This window comes from Ammospiza nelsoni, chromosome 5 (assembly GCF_027579445.1).
Source record: "Ammospiza nelsoni isolate bAmmNel1 chromosome 5, bAmmNel1.pri, whole genome shotgun sequence".
In the NCBI taxonomy this organism is placed as follows: domain Eukaryota; kingdom Metazoa; phylum Chordata; class Aves; order Passeriformes; family Passerellidae; genus Ammospiza; species Ammospiza nelsoni.
The window spans coordinates 36,243,245-36,260,114 of NC_080637.1; the positions used below are offsets into that span (position 1 = coordinate 36,243,245).

The 16,870-nt window shown below is 38.6% G+C and overlaps 1 protein-coding gene across 1 annotated transcript in view; it reads left to right on the forward strand.

The window, feature by feature from the left end:
• The window catches only part of TRHDE (thyrotropin releasing hormone degrading enzyme), a 209,891-nt gene extending 194,148 nt beyond the window's left edge, over positions 1–15,743 (forward strand). Inside the window, exons 18-19 of the mRNA XM_059472905.1 lie at positions 6,026–6,107; positions 7,976–15,743. Of these exons, the coding sequence (XP_059328888.1) occupies positions 6,026–6,107; positions 7,976–8,119 (226 nt within the window). The 3' untranslated portion in view covers positions 8,120–15,743. The remainder of the gene's footprint in view (positions 1–6,025; positions 6,108–7,975) is intronic.
• Positions 15,744–16,870: the final 1,127 nt, after the last annotated feature.

Genomic DNA, 16,870 nt, shown 5'->3' on the forward strand with positions numbered 1-16,870 from the left:
AGAGAAAAAACAGCAGTTCCCAAGAAATTTTTCTGATTTAAAGTCGGATAGAAAAAATACTCTTTTCAAAAATATTATTTCAGTTGTGGAAAAAATGCACATTTTGAAACATTTCCATTTTCAAAAGGATGTTAAGATAGTGTCATCCCCTTTCTTTCCACTCTGTGTTTAGGTGACTTTCATGTAATAAAGGAGCAATATTTTGAATTAAAAATAGATGAACAGAAAGGAGACAAGATTGCTCCTTACACCTGCTTCTCTTTCTCTTTGAACAAGTGCTACATGCGCCTACTCTGAAGCCCAGTCAACATTTTAAAATCCTTTTTGATGAAGATTTTGATATTAATTCAATGAATCACAAAATTCTGTAGTTCTGTAGGGACAGCCTGAGGGCCTGAAAGATTGCACAGCAGCTCATCTGATACTGACAGATTAAAAAGGACCACAGCTTGGATGAGATTCAGATTCTGAAAGGCAGGTGTCCAAGATTTTAAGGCATCCCATGCCAAGTCACACCTTTGGTGTTGGCAGGAAAGGCATTGCAGATCTGTTCCATTCTGGACTTGTGAGGAGCCAACTATTGTACCACAGAATATTTGAAATGGTATATTTAAAGTGGTGTATTTAAGCAACTAAATCCCAGTGCTTGATGAGTACAGGTGCTAACTTCCTACAGGTTTTACAGCATCAAAGTAAGTGTCAAAGAAACTCAGACACTGAGTTTAGTTTTCCTAAAAATTCAGAATATTGTTCATGCCGTTTTGGATAATACTTAGTAGTATAGTGAGATTTTAGAAGTTCATCTAGGAAAATAGGTTTGAGCTGGAATTGGTTTTGGAAATTTATATTGAAGAAGCATACTTCTTGAAAGCCATTTCCAAAAAAGCTCTAAGAGTGCTGAAGAGTTTAAAAATTAAGAATTCTCTGCTTTTGGTGTGATTATTCCAGGAACTGTACTTTTAGATAGAACCTGGATGGCAGATGTGTTACTATTACACAAGCCAGTTCAGATAGCAAATAATTTTTCAGGTTCCTCCAGGGATTTATCCAGAGTTTAGGCATAAAGCCATCACAATTTGTGTTGCTACAAACACATATGCTGTAGTTGTGTCCTGCCTTAGTAAGTATATTTATCTGACACCCTGGCTAACACCTGTGATTTTAGATATGGACAATGTTAAGCAGTGTACACAAATAGAAAATATTTAACAAACTGCCACATGCCAAATCTTTTGGGTTATAATTTAAAATAGCTTAACTTCACCTAGAATTTGAATTGTACTTATTTTGCTTGTTTGGGATGCATCATTGTGTAGTCTGGATTCATAACAATCAGTAAGACCTAATAAAAGACCTGTTACTGTCCTTTTTTAAATGAAAATAACAGAGAGTTTGTCTTATTGCTCGACACTCTCTTTGTGTTACCTTCATTCAGTTTGATCTCCAAACACAAGTCAGAGCCACCAAAAAGATTGTAGCTGTTGCTTTTTCTAAACATGACATCCACTTGAATTTCTTTTATGACCAAAAGATTCAGTGCAGTGAAATGAAACAGTTAATGCAAGCTGTACATACATGTTATATTTTAAAAGTAATGTTGTTTGTAATCATAGATTAAAACATTTTAGATAAGACTTTGAGAGAATAGAGTCTGGTTAATACCTTGCCCCTTAACTGTTCAGGGAAACAGTGACACGATAGCATGCAAGGTCATGGCAAACCCAGGAACACCCACACCCTGGGTGGGCAGAGAAGGGATTTGAGAGCAGCCCTCAAGAGAAGGACTTGGGGGTGATGTTGAGGAAAAACCTCAACATGACCTGGCCATGTCCATTCACAGCCCAGAAAGCCAACCCTGGGCTGCACCCAAAGCAGGGCAAGGCAGGGGATTCTGCCCCTCTACTGTGCTCTGATGAGACCCCACCTGGGGAGCTGTGTACTGTTCAAGTGTCCCCAGAGTATGAAGGACATGGAGCTGTTGCAGCAAGTTCAGAGGAAGGCCATAAAGTTGGTAAGAGGACTGGAGCCCCTCTCCTACAAAGACAGGCTGAGGAACTTGGAGTTGTTCAGTCCAGAGAAGAGAAGGCTGTCTGGAGACCTAATAGCAACTTTCCAGTATTTGAAGGGAGCCTACCATGGAGCCAGAGGGGGAGTCTTCATCAGGAACTGGGATGGGTATGGATACAAATAGAAGAAATAAGTTACATATTAGGGAGAAATTTTTACAGTGAGGGTGATGAGACACTGGAACTGGTTGTCCAGGGAGGTTGGACAACCATCCCTTGGCAAGGTTCAAAGCCAGATTGGATAAGGCCTTGAGGAGCCTGGTCTAACAGGAGGTGTCCCTGCACATGGAAGGGTGGGGGTTGGAACTGGATGATCTTTAAGGTTCATTCTAATCCCTTAATGTTCTGTGATTCTGTGATTAGGTTTCTGACATGAGCTCACCACAGCTCATTTGTATTTTAAAAATACAAGCTTTATTGTGGAATTATGGTTCAAGAAGAACGTGCACTTCTTGGAGCAAGTGCCAAGGACAGTCACAAAGATGATATGATGCCTGATGTATCTGACCTATGAAGAGAGAGAGAGAGTTGGGAATGTACAGACTGAGGAAGAGAAGGCTCTGGGGAGACCTTACAGCACCTTCCAATACCTAAAGGGTCCTTACAGGAAAGCTGAAGAGGGATTTTTACAAGGGCATGTGGAGATAAGGCAAGGGGAAAAAGCTACAAACTGAAGGAGGGCAGGTTTCAATCAGATTGTAGGAAGAATTCTTTTACTGTGAGAGTGGTGAGGTCTTGTTGGATAGGACTTTGAGCAACCTGGTCTAGTGAAAGGTGTCCCTGCCCATAGCAAGGGGATTGGAACTGGATTTTAGTTCCAACCCCAACTATTCTAGGATTCTATGATTCAAGAAGACTTTGTCCCAAGGCATCCTTTTTTTCTATGATTATAATTTATTATTTAATTTGATTCACATTTAAAATACTTTGTATAAAACATTAATTTAATAAGGTGATATCTCAGTGGTATTTTCCATTTAATTTAGTGTAAAAAGTGTTGATGTTTCAGATAGTAAAGTGAAATAGCTGAGGGGGATTAAATTTCAACTCTATTTCCTCTTTTAAACATAGCATGTCAGGGAGTTAGAATTGCCACAAAATATTTTTAATCCTTCATATTTTCCAGTATGCTTGTATTCACATTTTCCAGAGCATATTGATGATGTATAACGTCTTCAAAGTCACTCGTATAATTTACACAGGTGACTTAAAAATTGAGGTGCCTAAACAAGTCTTCAGTAAGAAATCTGTGGGACTAATCTGTGCTACAACTCTGAAAAAGAGAATTGAAAATACTGTGCTTGACTTCATGTTACCTGAGCATGCACTACCTGTCTCCTAAAGCATTTTCATCCTGTGAGCACGTGTCAGTGTGTGAAAATGTAATACATCAGATGCCTATAAGAATTCCTTCATTCTCAAGTGCTGAATCATTTGTCAGCATTTGGGAACTTGATAGTATTTGGGAAGGCATTTATATCTGTCCAAAGTAAATGGACTATGCTGCCTCTAGAGATTGCACAAGTGCAAAGCCTGTACAAACATGGGGCACTGGAGGGTTTACATCCGCAGAAGGAAAGGTGCACTGGAGAGTCTGTGTCTGCAGAATGTTTCCCTGAAGTTCAGGCATGTGAGGCCCTGAATCTCTTGTTCTGTTGTCTATCCTGTGAAGGATGACAAGACTGACACTTGTAAGACCAAACACTTTTCCTATTTATTCTTATGTTTCACACCTGCAAAATACTGTTTTGGAATGTGACTTTTCTAGCTTTTTCATCAGCAGAGCTTCTGTAGAAATTGCTGTAAATGGCTGACTTCTTACCAAGTATACATAATGGGCAGTAATCAGCACAGGTGTGCATGAAGGTATCATTTTTAGTGGAAGGAATTCTGTCACTTCTTGTTAGCACTGTGGTGGCTACAGTAGACTGTAAGAAAAATAAAATTCCTGCAGCTGTTTTTATGAAGTTGCTTGTCTAAAGTGGATTGGTAACCTTGTCAAAATACCCCATCAAGAGGAGCTTCCCATTTTCCAAATAGTCAGTTATGTCTGAGACTGTAGTAATAAAGGGCTTTGTTAGAAAGCCTAAATGTACTTAAAGTACTATGAAATCCCTACTTCCCATAGTTTGCCTCTGGATGTCTGTATATGCCAGTGTGACTGAAATTTTGGGAAAAGATATGTACTTGCTGAAATAGCCATTATTAATTCATTTATTAGTGGTCAGGGAGTTTTTGATACCTCTAACAGTGTTTCTCCTCACAAGAGCTCAAGATAGCAAGCAATATAGTGTAAGCATTCCCTAAAACGGAATCTTCTCAGAGAGATCCCTCTTGATCTTTCTGTACCTATTGCTTTGATTTTCCTTCTCTTTCTTTCTCCCCTTTGAAAGAACTGTGGCTTAGAGTACCTAAGCATTTGAGAGTAATCAATTTGGGATTAACAGAAGCAGAACAGAAAGCTGTGACTGTGCTGGTTCGTTTCACTTTGAATTTTGAACTCTTTCTATAAATCAGTCTGTAAAAGTGGACAATGAATTGAATTGTTCCCCCAGATGAACATAATTTCAGTAAAGTCTATTGGTAATACTTGGACATGTCTGACAGGAGATCTGGATTCCCTATCTTAAAACCAGTCATGTTTAGATTAGCTAGATACTGCTTTGGACATACATGCAGATAAGGATAAGGGTAACTATTTGTCAAGTGCCTCTTACTATGCTGAATGATATATAACTTGACTTACTTCTGGTTTCCAGTGGAATTATACCCCAAGCCCCAAAACAACAAACTCCACAAACTAAACTATTTCCAACATAAAATGTAAAACTTAAGGAGTGATCACTAGGTCAGTGGTGCTATAGTGCTTCATTTGGAGGATTGAAAAACTTGTGGAAAAACAAGTGAAAAGGAGGATTTGAATAGCCAGTTTCAAAGCAACTGCCTGCCAAATGTCATTCCTGATTGCTTCTGCATATCCTTTAAATATTCCTTGCCCAGGCTTTCAAATTTTCATTCCAGGCTGGTTCTTTGAAATGCTGCGTTGTGGCCCAGGGGATTATTTTAGTAGTATTATTCCTATCAGCATTATTTATTTTAATTATCAGGTAGTGGAACAAGAAAATTTGATGCAGTTCAGTTTTTGAGAGGCTATTTGTAATGTAGATGAGATGGATGAATACAAAATACACAGAAGGCTGCAGCACATCAAAAAGTCTGATTTAATGGTACAGCTTGAAGGGTTCCTCAGAATAATTCTCCATAGTTGCTGCTCCGCTCCTTCATTGGCACCTGTATTTTGAGCTTTATTTCACAGAATCACAGAATAAGCTGAGGTGGAAGGGATCCACAAGGATCATTGAGTCCAACCCGTCTCCTGCACTGGGCCATTCCCAATGTGTGCCCAAGAGCATTGTCCAAGCACTGCTTCAACTCAGACAGGTTTGGTGCTCTGAGCACTTCCCTGGGGAGCCTGTTCTGATGCCCAACCACTCTCTGGGTGAAGAACTTTTTCCTGATATCCAACCTAAACGTCCTCTGACACAACTTGAGGCCATTCCCTCAGGTCCTGTCACTGGACACCACAGAGAAGAGATCAGTGCCTGTCGCTCCTCTTCCCCTCATAGGGAAGTTATAGACTGCCATGAATTCCTCCCTCTGTTCCATTTAGTGGGAGGTGGTTTGGTCCTCTCCTCCTCTGGAGCACTCATCTGTGCCTGTAGTTATAGCCATTCTGCTTAATAGCATCTGACTTAATAATTAGAAACATGTCAGCCTAGAAGAAGGTCTCAGTTTAGGTTTTCAGCCTGAAATACCAGTACCCCGTTCCAGTTCTATTCCCTTGATCTCCCAAAATCAGTCCTATGCCTTCTCTCTTGATTACAGAAGATTACATCCTAGTTTTCAGTTGACCTGGCTCTTGCAGTAACTCTCTATGCATCTTCTTTTTGCCCTTGCAGGTATGGAGAAGCATTATTTATGAATTCAAAGCTTGTCAGTGGGGTCACGGAATTCCTCAATACTGAAGGAGAACTAAGAGAGGTAATTTTTAAACTACTTCTGTCATGTGAGGCTGTGTTCGTTGCAAGCAGGGAGCAGGGCAGGAACAATAATACAGTTGTCCAGAAACTCTGTTCTCTCTGCTGCAGTTTAAGGCTCAATTGCCTGTGCAGCACCAACCTGTTGGGCAGCACAAGGATGAGGAGCAGATCACAAAAGCACAAGTGTGTAGAGTTGGTGTCACAGGAGGGGTACTGTGCAGGCAGTTTTTTGTGCTCGGCTGGATATGAAGGTTTGTCTTTTTCTCTTCACTATTGGTTGAGAAACTGAAGATGAGATGTTTCTATCTTCATTAGCTTATGCTCCAGAGGGCAGTCCTTGAGAACATCAGTGTTGAAAGTAGAAGCTGCCCATGTGTTCTCTGTTTTTCTCAGAGTATTTTCCATGTGAGAAAATCTGCTAACTGAATATGTTGGCCAAATGACACCACAATAATTTGTACTTCTTATTTAGATGGGAAAGATTTCTCATTTTAACTTAACACTGGTTCTGACTGAGGTAGTTGTACAGTTGTGCTGCACCCTCTTTAGCACCTACTCAATGCTGCTCCAAATGGATACAGTGATTCTTAAGCAGCACAACCTCTAATATGTGAACTCTGATTGTGCTCTGATGTTTTGCATCCAACCATTTGACTGCACTCAAGTCTAGTGGCCTCAGTAGCTTAGGGAGTGGCCACAGGTGATTTCCTCCCTTCAGGTAGGAATGACACTGTTTGTCATATTTGAGTTACTGCCCTGCACAAGGAAGTGTTCTGTACTCTTAGTTTCCACCTTCATGACAGTATTGGTAAGCTGCCTGGTTATACTTCCCTAAAAGAAACTGGTATTGTAAACATTTTGGTATAAAAAGTACAGAGATCAAGTAAAGTCTTATTTTGATAGTTTCCAGGTCCTTTTCATGCTTTTAACTGTGATGGGAATGAGACAGTTGCAGGATCAACCTTTTCAGTTTTGAGCCGAGGCACAGAGATGTTGCTGGAAGTCAGAGTTTAGGAACCGAGATGAATTTGGTGTCACCAGGAGAAAAAAATAAACTAGTTATTCGCAAGTGTTGCTAAAACCATCTAATTTTGTACGAGTCAACATAACCTGCAAACTATTGTGCAGATCAGCCTTTCAATTTTCACTTGAAAAGAACAACAATAATTGAAAACCTGCCAGCACCATTGGTTATAATAATCCAAGTGCCGGTGCTGTACTTTGAGTATACACAAGAAGAGTACAAGAGCCTTTTCAATCTGCAGAAAAAAAGGTCAAAGTTTTCATATAAGGGAAGGAGTATGTTTCAGGCATTCAAAGATGATCAAATGCATGCCTACTTGCTATTTTGCCATTCTCTTCTCACTGTAACCATCCCTTCCTTTTTTCAGCAACTGACCTGTATTATATAACCAAAAGGGATCTGCACATCAAAATAAAATTAATGTGTTTTGAAGCTTGATAAAACCAGAGGGCATCAGTACTGCCTTCTACTGATATTTGCATATAAACCTTAATTAGAAGCAATTCCAGTGTTCCCAGTTTGGTTTTTTAGGTACAAATAAAAGTTTAGAGCAGCCATCTACGCAGTGCAGCAGTTGAGCTGCAAGAGGGAAGGAGGTAATTATATTAATGTGATCCAGCACTGACATATCAATATCTTCCAGTGCAATGTGAAGCAATTGCATCACATCTAATTGACAGTTTGCTGTCTTAATATATTTCCTATTAAATCTTTCTACCTGATACTGCATTTGCTTCTACATTGATTGTGGAAGTTTGTCCTAAATGGCTGACTTATTTGTATGCACTGGAAATTCTTGCTTTCTTTAGTTGCTGCAAATTTAACCTGTTAACTTGTATTTCCAGCTAAAGAACTTTATAAAGAGTTACGAAGGGGGAGCTGCTGTCTCTTTCTCTCGTGCTGTCGAAACAGTGGAAGCCAATGTGCGGTGGCAAAGGCTTTATAAGGAAGAACTGTTCCAGTGGCTAAGAAAATCCTTGACACAGTAGTCTGTCTTTTTAGCCAATCATTTAACATGACTCACTGCAAGAGGAAGAGGAGACATTTTAAAAGTGTTCAATATGAAAATCATGAAGACAAGATCAGATTGCAGGGATAAGGTTTTTTGGTTTATTGTTTTTTTCATTGTGGATTTTGCTTTTTACACTGAAATCTTGTTAAATTGTCAAGAAGATTTTCAGAAGAGAAGATCATGAATGCTTGTGAAACCCAGTCCTCAATGTACACAACCAAACATGATATTAAGTGGTGCATGTAAATGTTGGGAAAAAACCAAACAAAAACCCTTCAAAGACTATTTTGTGCATGCTTGTACTGTCTCTGCCTGTATTTTAGCATGCTTATGTATAACAGCCACATTTTGTATGTGAGTTCTGGTTACATCAAAGTTGGGCATTATACAAAGCACAAAGACTCTACGACAATCACTGTTTCAATGGACAAAAGGAAAGCCAGGAACAAGAAATGCAGAAGGCTTCCAGCTTGGGGCAGTATGAGATGTAAAATCAACTTTCCCACTTGCTGCCAGTTTGTCTACCACTCAGATTGTCTCTTAATGATTACAAAGATGCCAGTTCATTTTTCAAGTTACCAGCTGTATCTGCAGTCTCCGCATTCCTTTATTTAAATAAGCATAGAAGAATAGTGAGGGAGGAGAAATAGAAAAGGGCCAGGAGCAGGGTTAGAGAGAGAAAATGAGAAGGACATCATCATTACATTATAATAATTTACGTTTGTTCATTGCTGATCAATGAAACAGTGTAGTTTCAACTGTGAACGCCTGCTGGGGCAGGAGCTTTGCAGTGATATCACAGAATCCATGAACCACCTCTTCTCAGCTACTTTACAAGGCACTGAAACTCACAATGGATCACCCAGGTCACCCAGCCTGTGCAGTAGTAAGTTTTTTAGCTCATAGTGCACACGTGTTATAAATAAACATAAGATTCAAATGAAAATTAGGAAAAAGGGAGATATCTTGCATGCAAAGACTTAAAATTACCTAAGAGGGCTGTGTTTCATGTGGTAGACCAGTCTCTGTAGTGATTTATTATGGTAGACAGGTGAGATTCTCTATATGGGCAATACTTTTGCAAATATAGAATGTACTATTTATGTCACCATTGAAAAGTGAAATATGGAGAAAGTGAGGGGGGTGTACATGTGTTTATTTGTACTGACTAATACTAAGAACATGGTTTTCTTTCTGTTCCCTTGTACTTCACGTAGACTATTGTTCACGAATGACATTTTTCTTAATCAAGCTTGTTTCTTCTCAATCCTTAATCTGAAAGATCAGTGACACAGTGGAATTGTACAATGCCTATCTGCACTCTGAAGCTAAATGCTGAGCATAAAACTGGTGGGGGCCAAATACTTTCTCATGTCTACTCTGTGGAGGAAAAAACCACAAGAATAGTTTTCAGGAGTCCGATTGCAGCAGCTTCAGAGGTATAATGTAGATGGGGGCAAGCTATCCCAACCATCTGACCACATCATGGCTGTGTACATTGGGAACAAATGGCCCACCAAAGCAGAGAGCAGCCATTCTATCTTGTTGTTGCCCCCACAAGGCATGGAAATTAACTAACATACTTTACACTTGCAGTTGCTTATCCCCAGTAAGTTGTGCATTGAAACATTAATGTGAAAAGAACCAAATCTAACCATCTTCAGATATTTTCAGAGTTATGTGGAGACAGTATTGTTTTCTGGGCTCTCATTCCCAAGGTATTCTGCTCCTCAAAAACTAGCAGACCCATCCCAAAACAGAGCTGTTGTACCGATCTTCCACCTGTCATTGTGTGCCCTTTACTTTTGGAGGCTGTTGTTTGTGGATTGGGTGCATGAAATCTTTGTGTGGGCATTTGTTCAGCTGTTCAGTGCTGTGTAGCACATTAGCTTGACTCATGTATAACCAAAAGAAGAGGGAATCCTGTGCTCTTGTACTGTTAACTCTTTGCCTTATAGCAGTAAGCCCTAAACCTTTGTGCTATGTTGCAGTGCTAGTGAACCTGCTGCCCAGAGACATTATCATGTTAAAGCTGAATGAAATCCTCCTCCTCCTTTGTATTTTACCTACCTCACAGGGGTGTTGTGAGGCTTGACTAATGTTAGCAAAGCACTTGAATATCTTCTTATGAAAGGCATTTAAAAGTGAAAAGTGTTATTTTATGTGGTTGACCAAACTCAACCTTAATGCCAGTATGTAGCGTCACATTTTTAATTTCTTCTGAGAAAAATCACTTGCAGACTTTTTTTTAATAATAAAAAGGCAAGCCAAATACTATTTAATATAACCTCTACCCTGTAATGAAGGCCAAAATTGTGATATCCAAAGAGTGTGCGGAAAGCCAAGCCCTCAAATATTAATTGCTTGGAAGATTTCAGAGAACAGAAGCGTGTGAAATGGTCTCTACCTTTACAATTTTAGTCAGTATTGTCTTTGATGACTTTTCTTTTCCAGAACCACAGATGGAACCACATACCTTGCAACTTGCACATAAAAGTTTCTGGTCTTCCCAGTGATAACAGTATATTCCAAAGTCAAAAGTTCATTACGGCCTGTGTGTTCTGCACACTGCACAGAAATTCCCGCTCTTGCTCATTTGGATTAAAGTTCTTGCACATTTAGCTGGTGTTGGATGTAAATTGATATTTTAGTGGCCTTGAGCAACTGGTCTACCACAGATATCAAGTCCTAAGTGTATACATTATACATACCTGTTGATGTGTTGCTTATATAATGGTTGTATTCTTATAATGTTAGTATTATTGCTCTAAGGTTGAACTGGCCTTTCCATTATAATTCTCTATTATTTTATTTTTTATGTTTTGTATTTTGCTGTTTCACACTGAATCAGGATTAAATTTAAATGGATTAAATCTAAAAAATCCCATAACTGTTTTCTGCAATATTCAAACATCCTGCGTTTTATTACATGTCTTTAGAAACCTTTTTTAAAGAAGTTTCACACAGCTGTGTGTTAAAGAATAGTTGATTCCTTATGAACGTTCTAATACAACCTGAGTAGAAAAATCTATTTATCATATTGATTTTCTTTCTCTTTTATCAGTCCTTTTCTTTCCTTGTCCATGTCTAAAGATGGTCCTCATTTTTATGATTTGGATTGTGATTAGGAAGCCAAGTACTCCATACTTTAAAGCATTTTCTAATCCAGTGTTTAACTTTGTCCTTTCTAGCGAGAGGAGAATGTGCAAAATGTGAATGCTGTGTGGGCATGGACATGGGTGTCATTTTATAGAGATTTGATGAGTGTAGAATCTGTAATCAGCCTTTGTATGACTCAGGATCCTTTGTAGTTATTAATTGATATGATTTCCTAAATCATATAGGAAGACATATGAATAGACATGATTCTATGCCAGCATAACGAAACAGCTATTATTTTTTATAAAATAGTCCACTACAAGTATCTGGCCTGTTACTTTGTAGCTGGTAGAATTATTCATGTATCCACTGCTAATAGCTGTTAAAATGGTACTAGCTACTAATTGTGACAAGGGCAGAACACTGTGAAAGCATTCTTCTGAAATGACATGTCATTTCTGCTATCACTGGGAGTACTTGGACATTAATTATGTTAAAAAAAAACTGCATGTGTTCTCAAGTGCATCTAAATTTGTGACCTTCGATTATCTTTTCAGTGAATATAGCACGAATTCTGATATTACACTGGAAACTGAGGGTGAATTTTGTGTTGTTTTTGGTCTGTTGTAGATATTCCACTGATCTTTAGGGTGCCAAAGGAAATATGCCCTGATGCGAAAGGGCGCTTCCACAGCACAGATCCTGAGGCATACAATTAAGTCTTTAGTAGTAAGTAATAAAAAATGAAAAGTGTGTGTGTGGTGTGTGGGGGTGTGTGTGCCTGTGTGTGTATTTAAAATCCTCCATAGAGATACTTTTCCCATAAAAATCTAATTTGGATAGACTAAAGCAAAGCTAATATTTGCAGGAGAGGGTGCCTTTATTTAGACACTTGGATAATAAGGTTTTGGTTTTCCACATGATCATAAGTGATAGTGAAAATAGACTTTTAGGAAAATGTGCAACTTCCTCTTAGAGGAAAATGGATGTGGGTTTGAAAACTGCTAATGTATATAATCAGCTTATACTCCCTCTTGCTATGAGTACTCACCATATCAGGCTGCCTGCCTTAAGCAGGATATATAGCCACAGTGTCAGTATGTATATGAAGGAGTAAAAGGACCATCCAGCTGTGGAGCAGCCTGAAGAGAGTCTGTTTGCGCAGCTGTGGATGAAGCAGTCAGACCACTGCTGGCTGTATCACCTGCCACTGCTGCCAGACCACTCGGTTTAGGAAAGCAGCTGGGAACTGCTGAAATGCAGAAGGGCTCCATCCAACTTTTTTTTCAGCTGTATGGAACAGGCAGAAGGTCCGTTGTCTGAGTATAGGTTGTGGGTGATCTTCAGAGATGAATGCCATTGCCTTGTGCTAGCAGAAAGCAAAGGTCCAGCTAATGAACCCGCACTGCTCAGAAAAAACATAAGCCCTGAGCTCTGGCCACCCCAGCCGAAAAACGCTGACCAAAATGTTTGTAAAGGTCTAGAATATTATAGTGTCCCTTCTTCAGAAGTATTTTCAAACAGTCAAATATTTAATTTTCAAGTATGAATAGGAACACAGACACTGTTTCTTTAGGATATTTTTGTTAATATTTGAAAGTGTAACAAGAATTTCTTGGGTTTTTTTCTAACAGGTGGGCTGGAAGGATGTACTACAAATTATTTGTGGTAATAATTCCAGTTATTATAGTAACTGTACTCATACCATTAAAAACCCTAAAAACAAAACAAAACAAAACAAAAAAAAAAAAAAAAAAAAAAAAAAACCAAAAAACCCAAAACCCCACCAATCAGATGCCTACATAAACCTGTATGGCACCAGTGATGGTGCAGCACCCCTTTTGCATACAGAAATGTAAAAAATTGGTCACTTTGTTTCTCATACAATTCTGCAAGGTTCTGCCAGTCTTAATACCAGCTCTGAAACTCAGTGAAACCGCTCTGACTTGAGCAAGTAGTCCATGCTGACATGAGTAATTTTGTTTTCAGTGGGCAGGAAGAGAAGTAAGAATTTTTTGCCTAAGTAAGGCCACATGCCCTCATTGGGCAGAATTTTAAAATCAAGTATATTTTGAAGAACCTGGTTAAACTTAGCTCTGTCTTGTGTCCATGTTGACAGTGGAGGGGGGTTCTGAGCTTGATCTCTGTGTATGGTAACAGAGTTGAGGCTGGAATTCAAACGACATAGGGAGCCAGTTTCATTGAGATGTGTTTAAGGAGAATCACCCACATGAGAAGTGCTGTGAGTCAGACCAAATGTAATTTCTCAGAAGAAAAGGCATATATATTTGACTGATTTTTAACTAGTGAAGTAAGTGTGACTTTGCCAAACAGAATTTCAGAATGCTTTGCTTATTTCATGTGTACCGTTTCCTAAGAGCATCGCAGCAGTGCTGGTAGAGAACACAGGTGAGCAGCTTTGTGAGGGCAGAGGGGCCGTACTGCAGCAGGCAGTCATGTGCCAGGAGGCTCTTGCCAGAGTGTCCCAGTGTTTTCTGGACAGTGTCACTTGGATTTGCTTGATCAGGATAGCCATGGTACAATGGACCAGGCCAGGAACCAAGATGCAGTCTCAGTTCTTTGTGATACGTTTCACTCCACTTAATATGTTGGTTTCTGTAATTTCAAAATACTCTGCTGCCAGACTGGTGGAGCATGTGTGGCCGCAGAGCCTCTCTTGGCACACAGTGAGGTAGATCCATTGAAGTGACTGATGTGAATTCCAGCTGAGGATCTTCCCCACTGCCCCAAGACAGCCCTGGAGGTGGCGCGTCGGCTGCTGTACAGGATATTCTACGTATTTGTATCTAGGTTTCAGTAGCACATATTGCATGACAAATGTTTTACATTTTCCTTTGTCTTTTCATTAGAATAATACTTTGTGATTAGTTCCAACATGATAAAGCTTTATAATATTTTTGGAGAACTGTAGAATACTGTACTGTGAAGACTGTGGCTACTACCCTCTCTTTTTCCTGCGAACAGTAGACTTCAGCAGAGATGGACTTTGCTGGACTTAGACACTCAGTGAAGAAAAAACAAACTGACCATTCCTAATGGAAAAATCATTGTAATTACTGTATAACTATCCTGTATAAAGACAGCTTTATTATATGTGTAAATGTAATTTTGCTGTTATTGTTATGTTTGGGAGATAGTAGGCTTTGGTGTGGGTGAAACATACAGCCTTATAAAAACAGATTGTATCTCCCTGTCTGATGTTTTACTGAAAGGTGTTGCTGTATTTTTGCAGAAGATAAATATAAACTAGTTATCTGAAAAACTAACTACACACGCAATGACATAAATGAATCCTATTATTGAAAAGCAAGGACTGATGATAAATTTCATTATTTTTCCAAAAGACTCCACATGTAAGATCTTTTGACACCTTGAGAAGAAAGAAGTCATCCTGCAGCTGTTAATGCTGGTTATAATGGATGAGTCCCTCTGTTAATTCTCTCTCAACCTTAGATTAATTCTCAATACTGTACTTAGAAAAACATATTTTTCCATCAGTTCTCAAATCTGTACTCTTTGGAGTTCAGGTTTTTGTTATGTAAGAGGTGTCATGTAAACTGACTTTGTTTAGATACAGTTCACCAGTGTTTTCACATAAATGTCTGTTTGCCAGATCTGAATGCCATTTTCATATAGAGAAAATACAGATGATTGCATAATATCACATTTCTCTTTCTATGTACCATGTGTACATGCATGTATAGCTTTTAGTTCTGGACATTTTGCTCTGAAAGATTATTCATTGGTTATTTTTATTTATAGATCTTACCCAAACAGTTTCAACTCAGCAAAACAGTTGGATGTAAGGCATGATGTGAGTCTGTGTTGACCAAAATTCCACTATATATATATCTGTAGGCAGTCCCACTGATGTCTGTGGGATTAATCATGCACTTCAAATTAATGTATATTCACATACGCTCCTGCATATGACTGAACTAGTGTTTCTGGAATGTGAGTTAGGTTAAAACCTGTTTCTGCACAGGTTTCAGGTGCAGTATATGGTGATATGTTTTTGCTGAATTTAAAATCACAGCTTTATATAGAGCCAACTACTCTCTCTCTTTTTTCTTTTTTCACAGAAAAGGATATATTTTGCATATCAAAGGGAGATGTTTACTGATTTTCAGTATATCTAAAATGCCACACTGAACAAAGTTTCATTTTTTTTGGAGCCTTTTAGGCATTTTGAATAAAAGCAGAATTATTCTTACAATGCTAATTAGTGAATATAGAAGTGATCAGAAATGGAAACCATTAGCCAAATAAAATATATGAATTTATGAGAACAGTGTTTTTTGTTACATGCCTTTAACAATGATTACATAAATATGGGACTGCTGTGTGTTCAACATAGAATTTTTATTCCTCTCTAAGGACTGACTAAATGGAATTTCTTTTTAAGAGAAACTTGATCTTCTGTATTTTAAGCAAAACAAATTTGAATTTTGTCTCTGATAATAAAATTTTGTATAGTAATATGTAATTCATCACTGTCTTAATTTTCTGATGTGGAGACATAGCTGTGATAAATAATGCCCAACCTTTTGATTGTGTTCCCATTTCATTCAGGTAACAGTTTAATGACTGAGTAGATATGCTGATGTTTTACAATGAAAACCATGCAAGAGAAGGTATTTCTTGACATGAGGAATTTCTCAAAACATATTAAAATTCTGGGACAAGTAGAAAGCAGAGAACCAAAGAAAGATACAAAATCTGGGCTTGGAGATACTCTTAAGCACTTCAAGACTGACAGGACTGACTGGAGAAAAAAGAAGAGTCTCTTGTGCTTTTCTAATTATGTAAATTTTGAATAAACAAAAAGATATTTTCATTGGTAAAAGTGATTTCAACTAGAATGCAGTTCAAATGACTTTTTAATAGAGTCCTTGAATCCAGGCTATTATTTTCCTTTTTTGAAGAACAGTTTTCACTAACAATGAGATGTGAAATATGTGCAATTATTTACCCATTGGATACAATCATGTTCCCACTGGAGTCAATTGGAGCTTTGACATTGACATCACTGGGAGTAAAAGCCAGCCCTGTATTTTTCAAAATACAGCTTTCAATGCCAGAATGCCTTTTTTCTTTAGCAATAAAGATGTTTTTTTTTCTGTATTGCACATCTCAGTCTGAAAAAGCTGAAGGGAATTTTTAAGGTACTGATTTCACAAAGCACAATAGGCAGCTTTGTTGCTTGGAACTGAGGTAAGCAGAGCTGTGGCCTAAATTAATGTGTTTATAGTATCCCACCTTTATACACTTCACTGTATTATGCTGGGGCTAGAATTTCAAACATCCAGTATTTCAGCAGAGTATGTAAATGTAACTTTCATGCCCTTTTTTTTTCCCTGTGTTAAGGTCTTGATCAGGAGTTCAGTGGGCCTAAGGAGTTGGCTTGGCGCCAGCAGAGAGGAGACAGTGGAATGTAAGATGAAATATGAGAGGCTAGGATGTACTGCCTGAAGAAAGGTCTTTGCCCCTCCCTTTTCTGCTACATGTCTCTCTCTGTGACTGTTGAATAAGCTGAGAAAAAGGGCATGACCACCTTGGAGGCATCCCTGGAAGGATGTGAGGAGAGAGAAATGGCACTTCCCTCTGA